General features: G+C 39.7%; 2 protein-coding genes across 2 annotated transcripts in view; one reads left to right on the top strand and one right to left on the bottom strand.

Moving 5' to 3' along the window:
• The window catches only part of Iftap (intraflagellar transport associated protein), a 70,101-nt gene extending 51,712 nt beyond the window's left edge, over window positions 1-18,389 (bottom strand). Inside the window, exons 1-2 of the mRNA XM_051184110.1 lie at window positions 18,269-18,389; window positions 1,842-1,993 (exon numbers count right to left, since the gene is read on the bottom strand). Coding sequence (XP_051040067.1) covers window positions 1,842-1,974 — 133 coding nt within the window. The 5' untranslated portion in view covers window positions 1,975-1,993; window positions 18,269-18,389. The remainder of the gene's footprint in view (window positions 1-1,841; window positions 1,994-18,268) is intronic.
• A 321-nt stretch (window positions 18,390-18,710) lies between these two features.
• Window positions 18,711-20,324, top strand: Rag2 (recombination activating 2). The gene has a single exon (XM_051184109.1). It carries the CDS (start codon window positions 18,718-18,720, stop codon window positions 20,299-20,301), a length of 1,584 nt encoding a protein of 527 aa, XP_051040066.1. The 5' UTR covers window positions 18,711-18,717; the 3' UTR covers window positions 20,302-20,324.
• The last annotated feature ends 525 nt before the right edge of the window (window positions 20,325-20,849 follow it).

Below are 20,849 nucleotides of genomic sequence, written 5' to 3'. Positions count from 1 at the left end.
CTCGGTCAAAGGAATGTTTCCTGTCTACAGAAACCTCAGCACCATCCTCATCATCAGTATCACCATCATCACAGCAATGATAACCACACCCAATGTGTTAACCAATATGATCAGTTCTGCACAGTGTAACCTTAGTCTTTAGCATCCTTTGAGGGAGGTGCCATGATTAGTCCACTTTCTTGTAACTAACCCTATCAAAGTCAAATAGCTGGTAAATGATCACACCAAAATCCAGATGTGGAGAATATCTTAGTTTTAAATTTACTTTTAACAACTAAAAAAAAATAAAATCACATGAATAGCTAATACTTTCTTGACCCATCTGTTGTTTCAACATATTTCAACACAACTCTTGAATTAGGAAAGACATAGGTTTCTTTCTCAGCCCCTTTATCGACTGTATATAGTAGGGCTACTGATTTTTTTTTTTTTAAGTTAATCTTGTATCCTAAGAGATTCATACAAAGTCCCTCACGGAAGAGGAAAGGAACAAGATCTCCTTTTGGGAGTGGGAGGAGAGGGCAGTGAGTGGAGAGGGAGTTAGGAGACAGAGAAGGGAAGGAGAGGAGAACATGTGGGTCTAGGAAGATTGAGTCGAGAAATGAATAGACGAGAGCAAAAAACAAAACAAAATACCATAATAGAGGGAGCCATGATAGGTTTGAAGAGAAAACTGAATCTAGAGAAATGTCCAGAGACCTACAAGGATGACCCCAACTAACAATCTGAGCAAAAGTGGAAAGGCTACCTTAAATGCCATTCCCTGGTAATAAGATTGATAACTAACTTATCTGCCCTGGTAATAAGATTGATAACTAACTTATCTGCCCTGGTAATAAGATTGATAAATAACTTATCTGCCATCATAGAGCCCTCATCTAGTGGCTGATGGAAACAGAAGTAGACACCCACAGCTAAACACTCAGCTGAATTCCTGGAATCCAGTTGCAGAGAGGGAGGGGTGATAAGCAAAGGGGTCAACACCAAGCTTCAGAAGCCCGCAGAGACAGCTGACCTGAACAAGGGGGAGCTCAAGGACCCCCAGATTTATAGCTGTGAAACCAGCATTGGACCAACTCAGAACCCCTGAACATGGGTCTCCCCTGTGGGCAGTGGAACCAGGATGTATCCCTGGTGCAGGAAAGGAATTTGAGAGCACATTCCCCATGGAGGGATACTCCCTTAGCCTAGAGGCAGGAGGGAGGACCTAGTCTCTACTCCAAATGACTTGACAGATTTTGATGATACCTCCTGGAAGGCATTGATTTCCCTGTAAAGGGGGGAGGTGGGGAGAGAGGGATGGGATGGGAGAGGGAACTGGAATCAATATGCAAAATAATAAAAAATAATAAATATTAAAAAAAAGACAGTGTTTTTACCCATGAGTCACAAAGTCTCTGGTAAAAATCATGTGCTCTAAGGAGTTGAATGAGAATGTTCATGGATTTTCTGAAAAGATACCAAAGCCACAGACTTAAAGTCATTTATCTGCTGCTTTAACAAGCTTATTTCATGTAGCTCTCCACAACTGATGGTTTCTAGGGGTGATGCAGTTGCTTTAACATGCAACTTTCTTAAAGGGGCTGGCCACTGGGAACTTGACCATGCTCCAGTGACTGTATAAGCAACACAAACTGATTTTTTTGTCTTTTCTTTTACCATTTTTTTCCTTTTCTTTCTTTCTTTTTCTTTTTTTTTAGGGTAAGGGGGAACATCACAAGGGAGAGGGGGTGGGCAGACCTGGGAGAAATCGGAAGTGAGTTTGCTCAGGGCTCATAATGTGCAATTCCCAAATAATTAATTAAAAATATTATAGAAAAAAGTTTACTTCAATATTTTACCTTTTGAAAGGTAAGTAAAAGTGCTCAGAAATTCTTCGTATGTTTGCTCAGGACAATTAACAAACTTATCCAAGACTTCTTTCATTAACTGATCTTCATCCATTATCTCTGGTCTCCGGATTTGGGCAGGCATTCCTATTCACAGGACCACTCTACAAAACAAAGAAAAACAGAAGCTAGAGAGTAAGGCAGCTTCAGCAACACTATGGAGAAGTGATGGATGAACTCAGGGCCCCAGAAGGCAGGTGAGTTGCTGCTAGAGCAGTGGATTACAGCATAAGAGCTGGAAGCTTAAGCAGTCTGTGCTGATGAGCTGCTAACTGTACTTATTTTGGTTTGGATTTGAGCTTTTTTGTTATATGCTTAAGTCACAAGAATAGTGTCCCATAATTCAACTAGAAAGTAAAAATCTTTCAACATGAGGAAAATCTCAAGAGGACATCTACTGACCACCACTACCATCACCACTACCACCCCATGCCCTGACAATAACAATAGGAGCTGGTATGGAGAAGTAACTTATTTAGCTCTTACTGTGTCTGGGGTGTTGTTCTGAATGCTTCAGTATTAGCTTCCATAACCCCAAGTAAGTTCACAGAGCCAAGCATGCCTGCCCAATCCCTGAACTCAAGTCCTTTAAACCACCAATCATGTTTCATTCCATCTACTGTGAGCACTGCAGTACTATGTCTAGCAAGAAGTGGCCCTGCCCCTATCTTAGCACATGCAGGTCTGAGAATTCTGACATTCTGGTAAAACCATTGGCAGCCCTACTGAAAATGCCTAAAAATGAGTCTAACCTACCCCAAATGTTACTTGAGCCAGTGAGGGTGTATTGAATAATTTTAATCCCTCTAGTACCTGACATCCTTGAACAAAGTCAAACTGAACCATTTCAATCTTCTCATTCTTTTTGTTGGGACACATTTCTCTTCCAAAACTCAGATCAGAGTTGAGGTTCTCTGATCTTCCCACACATGGGAAGAGTTGGCTGTGACTTCTTATGCCACAATGCACTGTACACTTAGCACTGTACACATACTTCTTCATCTGCTTCTACACTCACAATAATGAAAGATAGTACACCTTCTCACTCTTGTATCCCAATACTTAGACCCTGGAGTGTGGCATAGAGCTAGCAGCCTAGTATAGAGCTAAAGATGCTCATTTGAACAGGTACAGTGGCCAAAATGTCACCAGACTTGACAAAAATCAACTGAAGTTGGCCAATAACTTCACCTGTCCTTGGATAGGGAGTTCCAAGAACCCTATCAAGCCCTCAGTCAATGGACTGGAAAAGATCTGAAACCACATCACCTGTATGTGTTTACAGTATGGAGACTGGAACTGAGACTCCAACATGGCCTGAATATGGAATAATTCTCACATTCTAAAGATTGCACTCATTCTACTCAGCTGAACATTACATTCATAACACCATTGGCCCCTTCACACATAATTCATCTTTCATGTTGCTGTCTCATTCTTTGCAGTTTGAACATAGTCTTCACTCATGATTGAAAAGTTTCTGTACCCAATAAGCCTATTCACTGATACAGCAATTCAAATCAGACCAAGTCAAACCAAATTAGAAAAAGCCCACATTTGATGGATACAACACTCCTGGATGGCCTCCCAGTCCCCCAGAGAGGAGACAAGAAAGGGGGACCAGAAAAACAAACAGTCTACTTTCTGGGAGGCAGTTTAAATACCCTGTGGGAGTGGTCTTGAGCATCTCTCTTAGGGAGGGGTCATCATTTGGCAGGCTTTCTGAGGTGCAGGGTTTGAAGAGAGGTACGGGAGGGGGCTTGGGTAGAACTTCCACCCCAACATCCCAGACTCTTTGGTTATATGAATGCCAGGGGCTGGGGTGAAGCTTCCAACATAACAATGATATCATATCTGATTTAATTCCATTCATTCTGTATAAAATGTTATTTGATAAAACTTTGGGGAAAATAACTACCTACATTAAGAAGAATAAACACTACCAAAGTAATACATACAGAATAATAAAAAGGGGACAAGAGATCACCACACCATATGGTAAGAAAAGACAGCACCAAGCTTCTTTATATTTTTCTGAAACAAGAATAAAATCGGGAGCTGGGGAGAAAGCTCCACAGTGCTGCTCTCACAGAGTACCAGAGTTCAGTTCCCAACACTACAACTGCCTGTAACTCCAGCACCAGAAGGATCTGACGTCTCTGGCACACACACACACACACACACACACACACACACACACACACACACACACACATAATAATAAAAATCAATCTTTAAAAAGAGATCATCTTTCATTTAAAAAGGAATAAAACTTTTTTCACCCACTTTCCTTTTTAGATATAGTTCTAGTATAGATGTCATCATCCTTTAGTATACAAACAACACAGGAATGTATAACATAAAAAGCATTAAAGGTGTTCTTAACTGTCCCCTGATCTCACCAATCCCACCTATAAACTTGGTAAGAAGTCTAGTAAATATATTTCTAAATCTTTCCCTATAAATGTTTATGATTATATACACTTTTACAAAAACAGGGAAATATATGCTATTCTCTACAAACAGATTGTTTTGTGTACGGATGCTAAAGAGTAGCTTTTTAACTCAGTAAGATCCATGGCATCCCACCACATTAGGAAGTAGAAATCTAGTCTGTTCTTTCAAACAGCCACACAGCCACAACCCAGATCAAGTAACATTTGGGAAAGTTACTTGATATCTCTGGACCTGTTTCCTCTTATCTAGGAAGGGGCACTGTAATGGCTCAGCCTTGTTTCCTAAGCCTCAGTTCTAAATATTAAATAATAAGTTGTTTTCTGAAGATGATGTTCAAACTCATTTACTGACAAGACCTGATCTGAATTAACATGACAGTTATTTGTGGCTCCAATTTCTTCTACCTAGTGTGACTAATCATGTTTAAAAAAAAAATAACCCCTAATTGGCTTGCATATAGGGTGCCTTTTCCCAGCCCACCTGGAGATTTGTACAATACATGTCATATGTATTGCCTACCTTACTAAATTCCAAAATATTCTGAAACACATGTGAACCTGTGGGTTTTACAGAATCATGAAGCTCTATGAGGCTTATAAGACTGCTCTGAGGACAAAATATGTGTCCACCTCAGAAACACAGTCTTCCTGATGACAAATGAGGAAGAAGATGGTTTCTAATGCTGCAAATGTCTTCTCACAGTCAGGTTTAGAAAAAAAAAGAAAAAAGTCACAAAAATTCCTTTAAGGCTCCTTTCCAAAGCTCCATGGGTATATTTTGAATATTTTCCCTCAGAATATCTCAGTACTACCAAAGGCAACTGATGAACAGGCTACACAGAGCACAGCACAGAGGGAAAACTCCTTCAAGGGTTCTCATTTCACTTCTGTGTTGGAACAATCCAGGCATTTGTTGGCTTTTTTAAGACTCTCACAACTATCAACAGTTGAAGAAGTTTACAAGTACCTATCATCCAATTTAGATCTTTTATTACTAGAAGAGCATTAGGAACTTAACGTTAAGGGTCCCCAGAGACTGACAAAGCAGATCGCCCTACCAGACAGTCTGGTGGTTTATGTAAATGCCAGTGGTTTTCTAGACGGAAGCATGTCTTTCATTTACCACCCACATGATATTGTATTTTTATCATGAAATACTTTTCTAAAAGAAAAAAGAGAGAGGCTTGTCTAGATAACAAGATTCATGGGGGGGGGCGGCTTGGTTTTGTTTTATGCTGTGAACACCACATGAAAGGTGTAGAGCATAATGGTAAGTAAAGGCATATAAATAGCTACCTGTAAATTATAAGAACACTCTCGTCATCAGAGCCTTGGAAAGGAAATAGAGAACATTCACTGCTCTGCTCTGACTACTAATGTCACTTGAACACCAGGTGGTTAGGAGCTGGCTTCTCTCCTTCACTCTGACTGAGAGACGGGAGAGGAAACCCCCATTACCTCCCAGAGGTCCTATGGTATATCATCAAATAATGAAGCCAAGAATCATGTGAGCAGACTGTTGAGTGCGCCAAAATGTATACTACAATGAAATGTGGAGTGTAAGGTCATCACCAGCACACCTTCAGTGTCTATTTCTGATCTTTGTGTAATGACCTCACCCAACAAAATGCAACTGTCTGAGACCAAAGTGCTCATATTTAAAATACAGGCCCCTATGAACTAGTCTTCTCTCACTGTGTACTGCCTGGTCTCTTAACAATACAGGGTTGTATGTCTTCAAAAATGCTAAAAAAAAAAAAAAAAAAAAATGTGATGTGCCCCATTGCAACTTGAAAACAATAAACTTCTAAGGAGCTGTTCTGGGTTTCTCAGAACCTCCTTCTGCATGATACAGTTCTGAAGGAGATGAAGGAGAGCACACACCACAATGTAATTTTTACCTAAGGAAACAGAGCCATCAACCTTGGTAAGTCACAAAGGTGGCTATCCTTTCTTTATATTAGTATAAACAGTGTAGTCTCCAAAAGATTGAACTGTACTGTAACCACAATATTGTGACTGGTCCGTAAGGTAGAAAAGAACAGGTATGAGGAGGTGGCCTCCTTGACAGAACTGCAACCACCCTGCACTTGCCCCTTAAGTCTCCAGTGTCTTTTTACACCATATCTAGAAGAGAGGAAGATTTTCTGGGCTGAAGATGTGGCTCAACAGTTAATAGCACTCACTGCTCTTCCAGAGGACCTGAGTTCATTTCCCATTTGTTAGGCAACTTACAACCACCTGTAACTCCAAGCCCAGGGGATCCAAAATCTTTCTCTGGCCTCTCTGGACACTGGAATCACATAACCATACCCACACAAAGACAATCATACATATACATTTTTTATGTTTTTTAAAGAATTTTAGATTCTCAGAAATAACTGCTACCTGGAGCTTATGTAGTACAAATGAATGAATGTGGACAAACAAGGAAAAGCAATTTCATCTGGAGTTTTGTCAACTAATGCCACTGATGAGCTGTCATGAACAGTTCTCATGTTATAAACCATGAAGAGATGCTTATGATCATAAGCACAAAGAAACTAACAGGGACACAATGAAAAAGAATAGGACTAGTGGAAAAAAAGAGATTTGGAATTTGAGGGAGATAGGACCGGAGCATAGCAGCAGGTTTAGAGGGAGGAAATGAAAAGGAGAAATGATATCATTAAATTATAATCTAAAGGAGAAAGAGAGTGGTTGTCAACTTCCATATGAGAAGGCAAACAGAAGATGATAATGTGTTCAGGTCAGAAAACTAAACAGGAGTGGAAGTGATTGGTTGCCTTCTAACTGTAGAGTACAGTGGAAAGTGGTCACCTTCTAACTGTAGATAGAGTACAGTGGAAAGTGGTCACCTTCTAACTGTAGATAGAGTACAGTGGAAAGTGGTCACCTTCTAACTGTAGATAGAGTACAGCTGAAAGCGGTCACCTTCTAACTGTAGAATACAGCAGAAAGTAGTTACCTTCTAACTGTAGAGTACCATGAAAACTCTCCTTCCACTTGGAATTCTTCTTGAGTCTGATACATGATTGTTTCCAGGAGGAATAAAAACAAAATAAGAACAGAACTAACATTGGATGAGTGGACTCATGCCTCCAACTACAACCCAGTTGATTTAAATTCAATACAAATAGAAGACGAGTATGTACATACACTCTAGCGACCAATAAATCTATAGATCTATATATTTGCAGACTTATAAATACACCCAGGAAAATAAAGGAAGCAGTCAGAAGACAGCAGAAATACAAAGCAAAACATAGCTTATAGGATAGAAAGCAGGATGAGCTAAAAGTAGACAACTCCAGCATCAAAGGCTACACCACACTTCAAGTTGTAAAGTTCTAGTGACATGCCTTTGCAACACATGAAAGTGAGAGAATGCTTCATTAACACCCAAAGGCTGAGAGTATAAACAGGTATCTGGGCCTAGATCTCCCATGCATAACCCTCTGCAGTGAATGTTAAAGGACGCATCTGGGGAAAGGCAGAAAAGGCTTTGGTATTACTTTTGACCTCACAGTTTTAAAAAGAGATGTACAGTCTTCGAGGTCCAGGTCTTAGAAGCAGGTATATCTTAATCACTAACCACTCTCCCTGACAAATATGTCATCTTACAGAAAAGAGTAAGAGAGCACACCACCCATACTAAAGACTGCACACAGTTAAAAAGTGAGGGCTTAGGACAGGGCTGGAGAGATAACTCAGAGGTTAAGAGCCCTGGCTGTTCTTCCAGAGGACCTGAGTTCAATTCCCAGCAACCAAATCTTGCAACAATCTATAATAAGATCTGGTGCCCTCTTCTGGCATGCAGATATGCATGCAGGCAGAACACTGTATATATAATAAATAAATAAATCTTAAAAAAAAAAAAAAAAAAAAAAAAAAAAGACTTTGTTGACTCCCCAAGGAGGAGACTTTATTGCCCCCTCTGAGGAGTGGATGGGGGTGGGAAGGTTGGAGGCAGGAGGGGGGTGGGGGAGAGGGGAGGAAGTGGGAAAAATAGTGCAGGCTTAGTAAGTGCTTAACCACGACTGTAGATATCACAATGACTGCTTCGACAAACACACACCTGGCTCCTTCCTAAAGAGGCTGAAAATTAAAACCATGAAAAGATGACTGGTATCATAGCTATTGGAAAAATACAAAAGTATTTTCATACACAAACTTGCACACTAATGTTCACTGCGGTTTTGTTCATCACAACCAAACACTGGAAACTATCCTTACACTGGTGATGGTTAAACAAACTGTGGTGCAGGCATATCAATGAATAACTCTAAGCAATAAGATGGAAACAAATTACTGATTCATGCAACTTAGATTTCAAAAGAAATAAGCTGGGTGAAGTTAAGGTTAAAAGGTATATATGCATCCTATGGTTCCATTTATAAGACATTCATAAAATATGTAATTATATATATTAATGTGTTTTCCACTTCCATAATTACATTTTATGAATGTCATATAAATTAAACCATAGGATATATATATATATATATATATATATATGCACCTGTTAACCTGGGGTTAAGGAAGTGGAAGGAACAAGGATGGATATTAAGTCTTGTGGCATATAGCTGAATATCACCATGTGGCAGTGATTATGCAAAATTACACATGATATAGTTGAGATACACACAAATGGGTGCACACATAACTGAGGAAATCCAAATATATTTTTTGTGGCTCACACCAATATCCATCTCCCAAATTTTATATTAGTTATGCAAGAGGTCTACTTTGCAGAAGGCTAGACCAAGGATACATGGGACTTCTCTGTTCAATTCTTTGCAGCCACCTATGAATCTATCCTATTATTATCTCAAAATTAAAAATTTAGAAGTGCAGACAAAAGAGCAAAGAAAAGGCAAATAAAGCCAAGGAGACTTAGGGATGGAAAAGTAGCTGCAAGACTTATACCGAGGACCTGGGGACTGGTGTGCTGACTGCTTTCTCCCTGCAGGAGCACTTGGGGGATAGGAAGAACACTAATGTGCAAAAGTGCATGCTTAAGCAGAAAAACTGTTTGGAAAGCTTGCTTTCTTTTCCTGCTCATCCACCCAAGCCACTGTCATAATGCTTCTTAAGGAGACCATTCATTAAGCCTTTCTGCTCATCAGCAGATTGCATAAAATCAATTTATCTCTCCAAAATATGTTCTTCCTCCCAGCAACTGAAGTCAGTCTGGAAATCTTGGTGTTAAGGAACTGAGGCTGTCGAACTAATTATAAAGTATTTTTAATTACAGTTATTAATTTACAAAAACAAAGAAAATGTATACAGCTAAGCATTTAAATTCCCTTTCCCCACTTACTCTCTACTTCTAAGAGAGGAGACAAAAAAAGGGACTTGTTCTTGAAATCAGGAAGGTTGCCTTTTCAGTACCATACCTTTCTCAATTCATATTTCATACATAGCTATGTGGAATCACAAATAAACGCCCTACACTTACCTTTGGCTAAACTCCTGGAAGCACACTAGTAACCTCTAGACAGTCCATTTACCAGGAAAGTCTGCACACGTCTCAGCCATGTTCAGAGCCAGTACCCTAGCCTCAGAAATGTCATTGACTGCAATTGTGACTTAACAGACAATAGTTAAGTATGCCTCTGTGAACCTTTTTTTCACTGCCCCTGGTAAAGCTTCTAATCCAGAGGAAGCATTGGTATCTGAGTCAGCTTCATAGCTCAAAACCTGTACAATGTTTCAATAAGAAGAGATGTATCAGCTCATATATAATCCCATTACACTGATAGGCAATGTCCTGTTGACACTTACAGTCTCTGTATTGTATGACAACTCTTGACAGAGAGGCACCCTGCTTAGCTGTCCCCTCTCTAGGTTTTCCTGAGCCTGCTAGCCACCTACACAATGCACAGCACTTTTATGATACCAGAAAGAACATCCGCTGTAAGCAAAACTCACATAGCTGGTCAGGAGCAGGTGTAAACCAGGGAACTAAGTCAACATGGCCTGCAGGAATACATTTCTAAGTGTTTCAAAATGCCAGATCTTGCAAATAAAATTGACCTTTTCACTTGGCATTCTCTTAAAAGAAATAAGATTTGAGACGTGCACCTGAGTGATTTTTAATTCAGACTCCTATGACTGGAATAACAAGTGGGCTTTAAGGAAGAATGCAATGCTTCCATTTGCAGCTTCGTTCGCATCCATGCACACAACTGATCACACTTGTGCAAACACACAAACAGCCTCTGCCAACATGGTCTCTGCCTAGACAACAATCACAAACCCCTCTCCATCTACAAGGAAATGTTTTATTATTTTTTTTCTAGCACATTACAAAACGTTGACATTTTTGCCACTTTATTTTAAAGCAATAGCCTCACATTGAATCAGAAAGTAGGGAATTTTTGGAGGAAAAAACCAGTGCTTGGGAGTGGGGGTGGGGGACTTACTTAAGTGCTTTAAATAAAAAGTGACAAATCATTTGACATGCGCTGCTCTTGACAGCCCATCACCCTAACTGTAGATCACATCCTTTTCTACTTCCGTTTCCTTCCTCTTTTCTCAGTTTCAGCCATGGCTCCAGTTTGCAATTCACAGGACAAGTCAAACTCTATTTCTATTGCTTCTTCCCTAAGCATTGAGGCCCCACCACTTGAGGCCTAACATCCATGCTTATCTCAGTGCTATGAGAAAATGCCACTGGCCTCGTTCCCATGACACCATGAAGCTGCTCTTCTACTTAGAGAACCGAGGTAGACCACCTTAAAGGGAGCAAAGTTGAGAGTCCACAAACTGGTGTTCCTCCTCTGTCATCCCCCACTCACCAGCACACAGACCCTGCAGCACACAGACCCTTGGAAAGTTAGTTAACTTTCTGTCCTTAACGAGTTTGAATAATAAAAACAAAGGCCCTGGACTTGAAGCTCTTTCATCATTTTTTTTTCTAATTATGCTTCCTTTATTGTCCAATTACAATGTCAGTCTATCCTATTACTAAGTCTTTTATCTCTTCCATGAAATAAAGCTATTTTTATTCTGTAATTAAGTTGACTGGTATTCTTAGTTCTCCACTCTTTTTTATTTGAAAAGGATAAATCAATATATTCCAGTAAGAGCTGGTATCTGATTCTGCCTCAAGGTTTTAAAATGGGCTAAGTATCCTATGATTGTGGTTTCCTGATGGGCATCTAAGAACTTTGCAGAGAAGTTTGGGTGAAAAGAATACAAGGTGTGTTCATTGGCAATCAAAAATGGCTGTCTTGGACTGGCAAGATGGGGTAGCAAGGAAGGGCACTTGTTGACAAGCCTGACAACCTGGGTTCATTCCTTGGAACCTATAGGGTAGAAGGAGAGAACTAATTCCCCAGATTATCCTGACCTCACAGACATGCCATCACACACATACACATACATACACACAAACATACACACACACACACACACACACACACACACACACACACACACATTGCCACTTCATTCTATTATACATGCTGCTTAAGTGCAGGTCTGAGATCTGGGTTTGCAAGGACTTTGGTTTTTTGGTTTTTTGTTTGTTTTTTCCTAATCCCCTACATGACTAAACATGGATTTAAGTCAATAGTGCCCCTTAATCCAAAGGATATGCTCAAAAACCTCTAGTGGATGCCTGAAACTGCAGATAACACTGACTATGTTTTCCTATCTATACTTATAATATAGGTCAACATATAAATTAGGCAAAGTAAGAGTGCCTAAAAAACACACAATCTCTGTACTGTATAAAATCTATATAAGTATGATCATTCTGTATCTCATAATACCTCCTCATACAATGCTTATCCTTTCTCTTGTGGTGATATGAGACGATATCTAAAGAGAGCACTTTATAGTTTATCTTTGTCATATTCAAATTTCCAGTTTCATCACCCTTGTGCTTTGGGGCCACAGTTAAACAAAGCAAGGATTGCTTGAACACAAACACTATAAGGTCATTTCAATTGATCAGTTAACAAAAGAGGCTATTAAGTGAGTAACAGGAAAGTAGCTTAACTGTGTGAATACACTGTACAAAGGAATGACTTTTGTCCCAGGCAGGATGCAGAAGAAAGCTACAAGATTTCTCTGTGTTATTCAGGGCACCATACAGCTTAAAATTTATAACTTGCATCTGTCTGGGACTTTCCACGTAATACCTTTAGATCCCAGAAGACCGCAATTCCACTAATATGTGATGCTCAGCTTTTCCCAAAAACTTTGTGTTCTGTGTTTCTACAAGGATTTTTCTTTGTTCTTCAATGTAACCACTATAACTTGAGAAGTCATTGTACTATTTAAACATTTAAACATGTTGACAATGTTATGAATCTAATTTGCTTAAGATTTAGTACATTTTATAACTCGAGAGAAAAGAAGCCTTCATGATGAGCAGAGAGTGTAGCTCCTTTGGTTGCATCAACTTGCACCAACTTGCATGAAGCCCTGGGCTCCATCCCCAGTACAATAAAAACTGGGTGTGGTGGTGTACACTCATAATCTCACAACTTGGGAGGTGGAGGCAAGAGAATCAGAAGTTCAATGCCATCCTCAACTATGTAGTGAGGTTGAGGCCAGCCTGGAATAGCTGAGACACTGTCTCAAAAAGAAAAGTCTCTGCTGGTAGTTACTTAGATCCTAGCAAAGCACTGTTGTTTTCATTTGGAATATATAATGTTTTATGATGTATTCTCAATAAGGTTCAGAAGCTGTATCTCAGTTCAACAAAATCTGTTGATCTTTAAAATGTATTTGAAGTAATATTTAAGTAGGCATTCAAAATTATGAATTAGATGTTTTTAAATTTATGTATAATAATTTTGCAATGTAAAATATGTCCCTCCTCCCATTTCTTCTGCTGTTCTAATATGCTCATTAAAATATTTTTGTAAACAAAAATGTCAACCCTAAAACAGATCTTAACATTTTCCAAATAAAATTAAGCAGCTGTTTATATAAATGAACACATTACATTACTTACCCTCAAAAATCAAGATTTACTGTACAAACCCTCTTTTCCACACATGTGCTGTCCAGCAACACTCAGATCCTTGTTTTACAGGTAAGAAAATTGAAGCACATAAAGGTCACTCTACTGTGGGTGATGAAAGCAAAATCAGTTCACCAGATCAGTTCACCCCTAGTTACTACCTGTAGTCATCTAAGCTTCATAGGAGCTGATTACATGACAAAGTAGATCAGATGCTTTGAGAAATATTTATACTCAGTGAAATCCTATGCAACCATTACAACTGCAAAGATGGTTCTGCTAACAAGGCCATATGAAGCTTCAATTGTGCCTCTAACTAAGGACCATTCATAAATTACCTTCTTTCAACCTTCTCCATCAATCACATGAGGTAAACATTCCTCTAGGAGACTTGAGAGTCAAGATGACTCTACTCAGGAAAACAACAACCCCTATTTCCACAAGCATCATCACACTTGACATTACATGACATTACACCACAACTGCCTAACTTGAAATGGACAGAGCCCCCACCCCCCCTCCAATAATTAGAGCTCGTCCCTCTTAGTCTGCACAAAAAAAAAAAAAATGGGTCATAGAAGAGACATTGTGAACTCTGCCTCAGAATAGATCATTTACCATTTGATTCACAATAGTGTTCACTTAAACCAAGCTAGTGATACTCACTTTTGTGTTTATCTAGAACGTTTTTAATGTTAATAAACCAAGTTTCAATTAGACTTTGTCTTTACAGATGACTAGTAACTCAGGACTTACATTTTCAATCTGTCAGTCATGAAATGGTTAAACTTGAGGGTAACACCCTGGTGGATATCCTCTCTCTCAACCATCAAAGGGGTGGGGGAGTCACAGTCAGTTACTCCTGTTACACCAGTGTTCACTGGAACATCTGTAAGCAGGCAAACATTCTAACCTTCAGCCTTCAGCTTGCCACAGTCATACCAAACAGTCAGTGATTCTTCCCCAAGTGCCGAGTTTAATTCCTGATTTAGCTGCAAGGATTCAGAGAGGGATAAGCAGCCCCTCTGGCCTTCAGGTAGGTCTAATACCTTCCTTTCTAGCAAAGCTAAAAGATGGGAACCTATGTTTATAAACTTGAAGAGACTGTTGATGCCACACTAAAGCAATATGCTGGTAACGGATGAACAGGGCATCTGGGTAGGGAAGATGTGCTGTAGATTTGGGAAGTATGGGGTCTTCTGGTCTTAAGCTACTGCAAGGATTAATTGCGTTTCCTTCAGGGTGTTATTATTAATCTTGAGATGTAAATGATCCTCCAACATCAGCATGGGCAGACAGGCCTAAGCCTGGTTTTAATGCTGGCAGAAATCAAATACTGTATGCCTCAAACCTGATTAGCCATGCAAGCAGTGTTAATTCACACACTAAGTAGCTGCAGTGCATGCTGTACTTGCTAGTTTGGTGTCAGGAAACACAGGCAATGCTGATCTGTAAGACTTAGTGCTTCAGAGTACACTATCTATCTTTGGAGAGAAAGTCAGTTCCAACACAGGAAACTACAAACCCAGACCTCATGCCATTACTTCTCTTCTGATACTCAACTATGCCCTGGCTTCAAAGCGAATAAGTGAAAATTGCCCTGCTGGGGAATGCTAGCACAGAGCTGAGGAAGCTGTGTTAAGGGTATTGGCCCCATATTTCTTCCTTTTAAAAAGAATCTTTAATGTGTTGACTTTGAAATTCCCCTTAGTTGAAAAGCAGTCTTTTTTCCCCCTGCTTGGTATTTTGTCTATTTAAAGAGAAAACTTTAATGGGTTATTTTAGATCTAGCATAATTTTTAAACAATTTTAAAAACCTAGATGTAACTAATATAGTTATATTAAAGCCATGGAAAAAGTACAATTGTCAACTCCAGTAAAAATATATCCCTGCCCACAAACCAAAATTTCAACAACTTGGTGTGTCAAAAATTCTAAAACACCTCCAATAAATGAATCTTCTGACTAAGACAGATCATGTAAGACTTCAATGAGAAAACACTTGTCTGTGTTACAAGAAGAGACACTGTAGCTCCCTTTACTGTTTTTAGGACTCCAAGTTTGCTAAAAAAAAAAAAAAAAAAAAAAAAAAAAAAAAAAATGGACAATCTTCCCTGTGTATTGCTCAAGAAACTGCTTCTATTTAATCAATAAGGTTCCAAATCATATGGTGACCTTCTGACCTTCACATGGCACATCGAGCTACAATGAAACTTCTCTCTCAGTCTCTATCTCTATCTCTCTCCCTCCTTCCCTTTCTCCCTCTCCCTACCTGCCTCTCCCCCTCCCCTTCCCTGTCCCTCTTTCCTTAGGATCTGGAATCAATTGGTTCTGTACAGCTTGTTCTATATCAGTTTTCCTGGGTGTTTGAAATAAGTAAGCTTTGAACTCAGTGCTGCCTCCATCCAAAATGGGGCAAATCTCTGAAAATAATCACTCTGCATGTAGAGTATAATTGCCTAGACCACCTGTGGTTTTCACTTCCTGAATTGGGGATCAACTCTCTTTTAATTCCTATGGACAGAAAGTTCTCAATTGACAGAAGAGCCTCTCGTATGCATACTTGAAAAGCCAAGGAATAAATTAAGCATTTTCCCATATTATTTCACAATCAGAGAAAGCTACTGGATCTGTAAATCACCACAGCCTGAGGAAGTGGGGGGGGGGGGGGCTTGCTTTCTTAGCTCCAGAAATAATCTTTCTCAGGAACCATTTCCTCCCTTGACTTAGCCCATGAAGAATATTAAAAGATCAGGTCTTGAGGACTCTCTCAAGTAAACTATAAGTATTAGCTATAAGAGAATGCTTAGCAATTAATAATATGTAAACTAAGGAAGTGTTTCAGGGCATAAAACATGTATGTCATAGAGTAACCACAGATACTACATGGTCCAAAGAATATTGGCAAGGGGAACAAAATTATAGTGTCCAGTAACATTTGCTGACAATTTCTGTGCACCAGGCACCATGCCTTATACTCAGCTCATGCTAACTTACTTCACAAAGCAATCCAATGAATAGGTACTAATATTATCCCAATTTTCAGACAAAAGAGAGAAAGTAAGTTGCCAAGCACAGTTACAAAGAAACTAAGTGGTAGAGTTTTCAGATTTAGACTCATAAAATCCAACTTTGGATCCTGCACACAGTGATGGGTTAGAGAAGTAGTGAAAAGAACAAAATAACCCTTGTCATCACCAATACCTTTGACTTATAAATTTATCCTACTATCATTATTTCAAGAGTTTATCATTTACAGCACCCCCTCTACTGCTCAGAAGAGTGTTAAGAGCCAGAAGAAAGAGGTGCTGTGAAATGCTATCTTTAAGATATGACACAGACACTGTGATCGTAAACTCATAGTAGCTGTGGTTTTCTAAGACTAGGCCTGAACAAGATCCTATCAACAGCCAATCATGGATTGGAAGGGGCTCGAGAGGTCCTGCTCCACTCTGCAGCACTACTGACTAATGATAGATTTGGAAAGAGAAGGAGTCACTGCCTTCAAATATGCACCCACTCATGAGCACTCCAAGCTTCTATAGACAGTTCCAAACCCATGGTCACACAGATGTCTCTGGTTAAACTCAGTGGGTCATAAAACAAAATAGGCATGAATGTGGGAAATGTGAAGAAAAGATTGGGGGGGGGGGTGACAAAGGCGGGAGAGAAATAAAAGAGGGCAGTAGTGAGAGCAATCAAAATGAACTATATGCATGTATGAAGCTGTCAAAGAACAAATCCACTTAATAAAAAAGGTTAACTGTCTACAGCCACCCACCAAATCCCAACATCCTATAGCCCTTTCTAAACATCTCCAACATCATTCATGTGTGCTGTTGTTATCAGCAGATAACTGTGCCCTAATAGCCGTGTTAGCTATTAGTTCAAAGACAATGGTATTTACTATTTACTGTGCTCTAGCCCTATTCTGAGTCCTTTACAAGTCTTAAATTGCTAATCATAACTGACATTAACCTATTGTGGGTAAAATTACCTCGTTTTACAGATGAGGAATTAGAGCCACAGAGAGTTAAACAGCTTGCTCAAAGTTGTGAACTACGAAGTGACAGCCAGGATTTGAACATAGTCTGATGGCACTGAGTCCTAGTATTGACCTTTGTTTTATTCTGCTTTTTAAACAACTTATTTTATTAAAAATAAAAAGTCTATCTTATTTTGTTTCAACATTTAGTGTCAGAACGGGAGTGTTTCACACCTACAAGCAGGAAGAGTACTTCATCTCTCTCTAAGGTAGGTAGCAGTACAAACTTCCTAAGTTACCTTTATCTAATAAATATTTCTTAATAGCAGTACAATACAAAAAGGAGCCCTCTTTGCACTCAATATAAAATTATTCAAGAACCATCTCACAGTTTGTGGGCTGGAAAGTGGTCTGAAACAGGACAATTCCTAGGTGTTGGTTGGAGCAGCGGGGGAAGTGGATAGTTTAGAAACTGTCTCTGCTTTGCTAAAAGAATCCTCAAAACAAGGAAGAAAGCTGATGAGCAGAAATGGGGCGGGGTCTTCTAAAGTGTCGCTTGCAACCGTTAGTAAGTACAGGAGTGGGGATAAAATATCATTTCAAACTGGTTCTCCCTCTGCGTGCTAGGTATTCTGAGACTCGTCTTTTGGTTCTGAAAGACAGTCAACTTTCCTAACTCCCTGTCCCAACAAGCGACGAGTCCGCAGAGTGCATTCTGAGTCTTGCTTCAATAGATCCAGAGTGGAGTCAGTAAAGACAACTCAACCATGGCTTCCCTTCAGTCTGTGGTTTCCAGGCAACCACACTTTGGGGAAAGTATCTGTGCTTCCTACCAGCACACCCCACTAAGAGTACCAGAAGAAGCTGCGGGGATTCCTGAGCACGGTTTGCAGGAGCCCCTCCTGGTACTTTTGCCTTCCAGAGCCTTGATGTCGGCAGAGGGGCGCGCTCTCACCTCGGTTCCCTAGCTGTCCGTCACCTTGGCGCCCATCTAGTCACTTCGCACTTTTGGAGTCTTTATCCAGCCAGCCTTGAAGGCTCCAGTCCTGAAGCAACAAGGAGACAGACCATGGAAAACGGATTCCTGGGAAATGTAGTTCTGTTGGCTCGCATGCACGGGCTCTCTAGGAAAGAAGGACTACAATTCCCAGAAATCAAAGCGAAGCGAGTCCGCCACTAAACTATGTCCCAGCAGCTAGGATTGAATTAAGTAGGAAAGGTCTGTGTGGCTCTTCACTTCCTGACTTGGGGTCTTTACAGTTCTAGGACAAGCATGTTAAATGACTTTTCTTTTAAACAAGCCTTTTGCATGTGAGAAAATATAAACACAATGATGTATATGAAAAGTTATTCTAAGTTATTGTGTTTTATACTTCTTTCAGATAAAAGACCTCACAATCAAAAATGTCACTGCAGATGGTAACAGTGGGTCATAACATAGCCTTAATTCAACCAGGCTTCTCACTGATGAATTTTGATGGCCAAGTCTTCTTCTTTGGCCAAAAAGGCTGGCCCAAGAGATCCTGCCCTACTGGAGTCTTCCATTTTGATATAAAGCAAAATCATCTCAAACTGAAACCTGCAATTTTCTCTAAAGATTCCTGCTACCTCCCACCACTTCGCTACCCAGCTATTTGTTCATACAAAGGCAGCTCAGAGTCTGAACAGCATCAATATATCATCCACGGAGGGAAAACACCAAACAATGAGCTTTCCGATAAGGTTTATATCATGTCTGTTGCTTGCAAGAATAACAAAAAAGTTACTTTCCGTTGCACAGAGAAAGATTTAGTAGGAGATGTCCCTGAAGCCAGATATGGGCATTCCATTGATGTGGTATATAGTAGAGGGAAAAGTATGGGTGTTCTTTTCGGAGGACGATCGTACATGCCTTCTACCCAGAGAACCACAGAAAAATGGAATAGTGTAGTTGACTGCCTGCCTCATGTTTTCTTGGTAGATTTTGAATTTGGGTGTGCTACATCATACATGCTTCCAGAACTTCAGGATGGGCTGTCTTTTCATGTTTCCATTGCCAGAAATGATACTATTTACATTTTAGGAGGACACTCACTTGCCAATAACATCCGCCCTGCCAACCTGTACAGAATAAGGGTAGATCTTCCCCTGGGTAGCCCAGCAGTGAATTGCACAGTCTTGCCAGGAGGAATCTCTGTCTCCAGTGCAATCCTTACTCAAACAAATAATGATGAATTTGTTATTGTTGGTGGTTATCAGATAGAAAATCAAAAAAGGATGGTCTGCAACATTGTCTCTCTAGGGGATAACAGGATAGAAATTAGTGAAATGGAGACCCCAGATTGGACCCCAGATATTAAGCATAGCAAAATATGGTTTGGAAGCAGCATGGGTAATGGGACTGTTTTCCTTGGCATACCAGGAGACAATAAGCAGGCTATGTCAGAAGCATTCTATTTCTATATGTTGAAATGCTCTGAAGATGATGTGACTGAAGAGCAGACAATCTTCACAAACAGTCAGACATCAACAGAAGACCCTGGGGACTCCACTCCCTTTGACGATTCAGAAGAATTTTGTTTTAGTGCAGAGGCAACCAGTTTTGATGGTGATGATGAATTTGACACCTACAATGAAGATGATGAGGATGATGAGTCTGTAACCGGCTACTGGATAACATGCTGCCCTACTTGTGATGTGGACATCAATACCTGGGTTCCATTCTATTCAACTGAGCTCAATAAACCTGCTATGATCTACTGTTCTCATGGAGATGGGCACTGGGTACATGCCCAGTGCATGGATCTGGCAGAACGCACGCTCATCCACTTGTCAGAAGGAAGCAACAAATATTACTGCAATGAGCATATACAGATTGCAAAAGCATTGCAAACTCCCAAAAGAGGTCTGCCCTTACAAAAACCTCCAATGAAATCACTCCACAAAAAGGGTTCTGGGAAAGTCTTGACTCCTGCCAAGAAATCCTTTCTCAGAAGGTTGTTTGATTAGTTTAGCAAAAAGCCCCTCAGATTCAGGTGCACTGATTCTTATACCTACTTTTTAAATCATAGTAGTGATATAAATGATATTTTGATTTTTATTTACTGAAAATCTTTATGCTATGCTTTGCTTGTATGAATTAATGCTAGTTTTAATGTAATGCTAAGTATGGCTTATTTTAACAAGTGTGTTTTTTAACATTTTATTCAAAAATTTCTTAAATGAGAAATGTTATCTAATTTTTATTCAGAATAGTAGTGATAAAGTATACATAGAACTCTTGCATCATTTTGTAACAATCTGCATGTTGAATAGTAACTAAATGCCAATAAATAAATGAATGTACAAAGGAATTAAACTGTTTTTATAATACATAGCCTTTAATTGATTTAAAAAGTACAAACCTTCAGCACTAGGGAAACCGAGCACTAGGGAAATGTCCAGAGTTCTACAAGGATAAACCCAAATAACAATCTAAGCAACACTGGAAAGGCTTCCTTAAATGTCCTTCCCCATAATGAGATTGATGACTACCTTATATGCCATCCTAGAGCCTT

The sequence above is a fragment of the Phodopus roborovskii genome, unplaced genomic scaffold (assembly GCF_943737965.1).
Source record: "Phodopus roborovskii unplaced genomic scaffold, PHOROB, whole genome shotgun sequence".
NCBI classification, from domain to species: Eukaryota; Metazoa; Chordata; class Mammalia; order Rodentia; family Cricetidae; genus Phodopus; species Phodopus roborovskii.
Note: the sequence above shows the minus strand (reverse complement) of the source record. Positions and strands in the feature narration are given on the sequence as shown.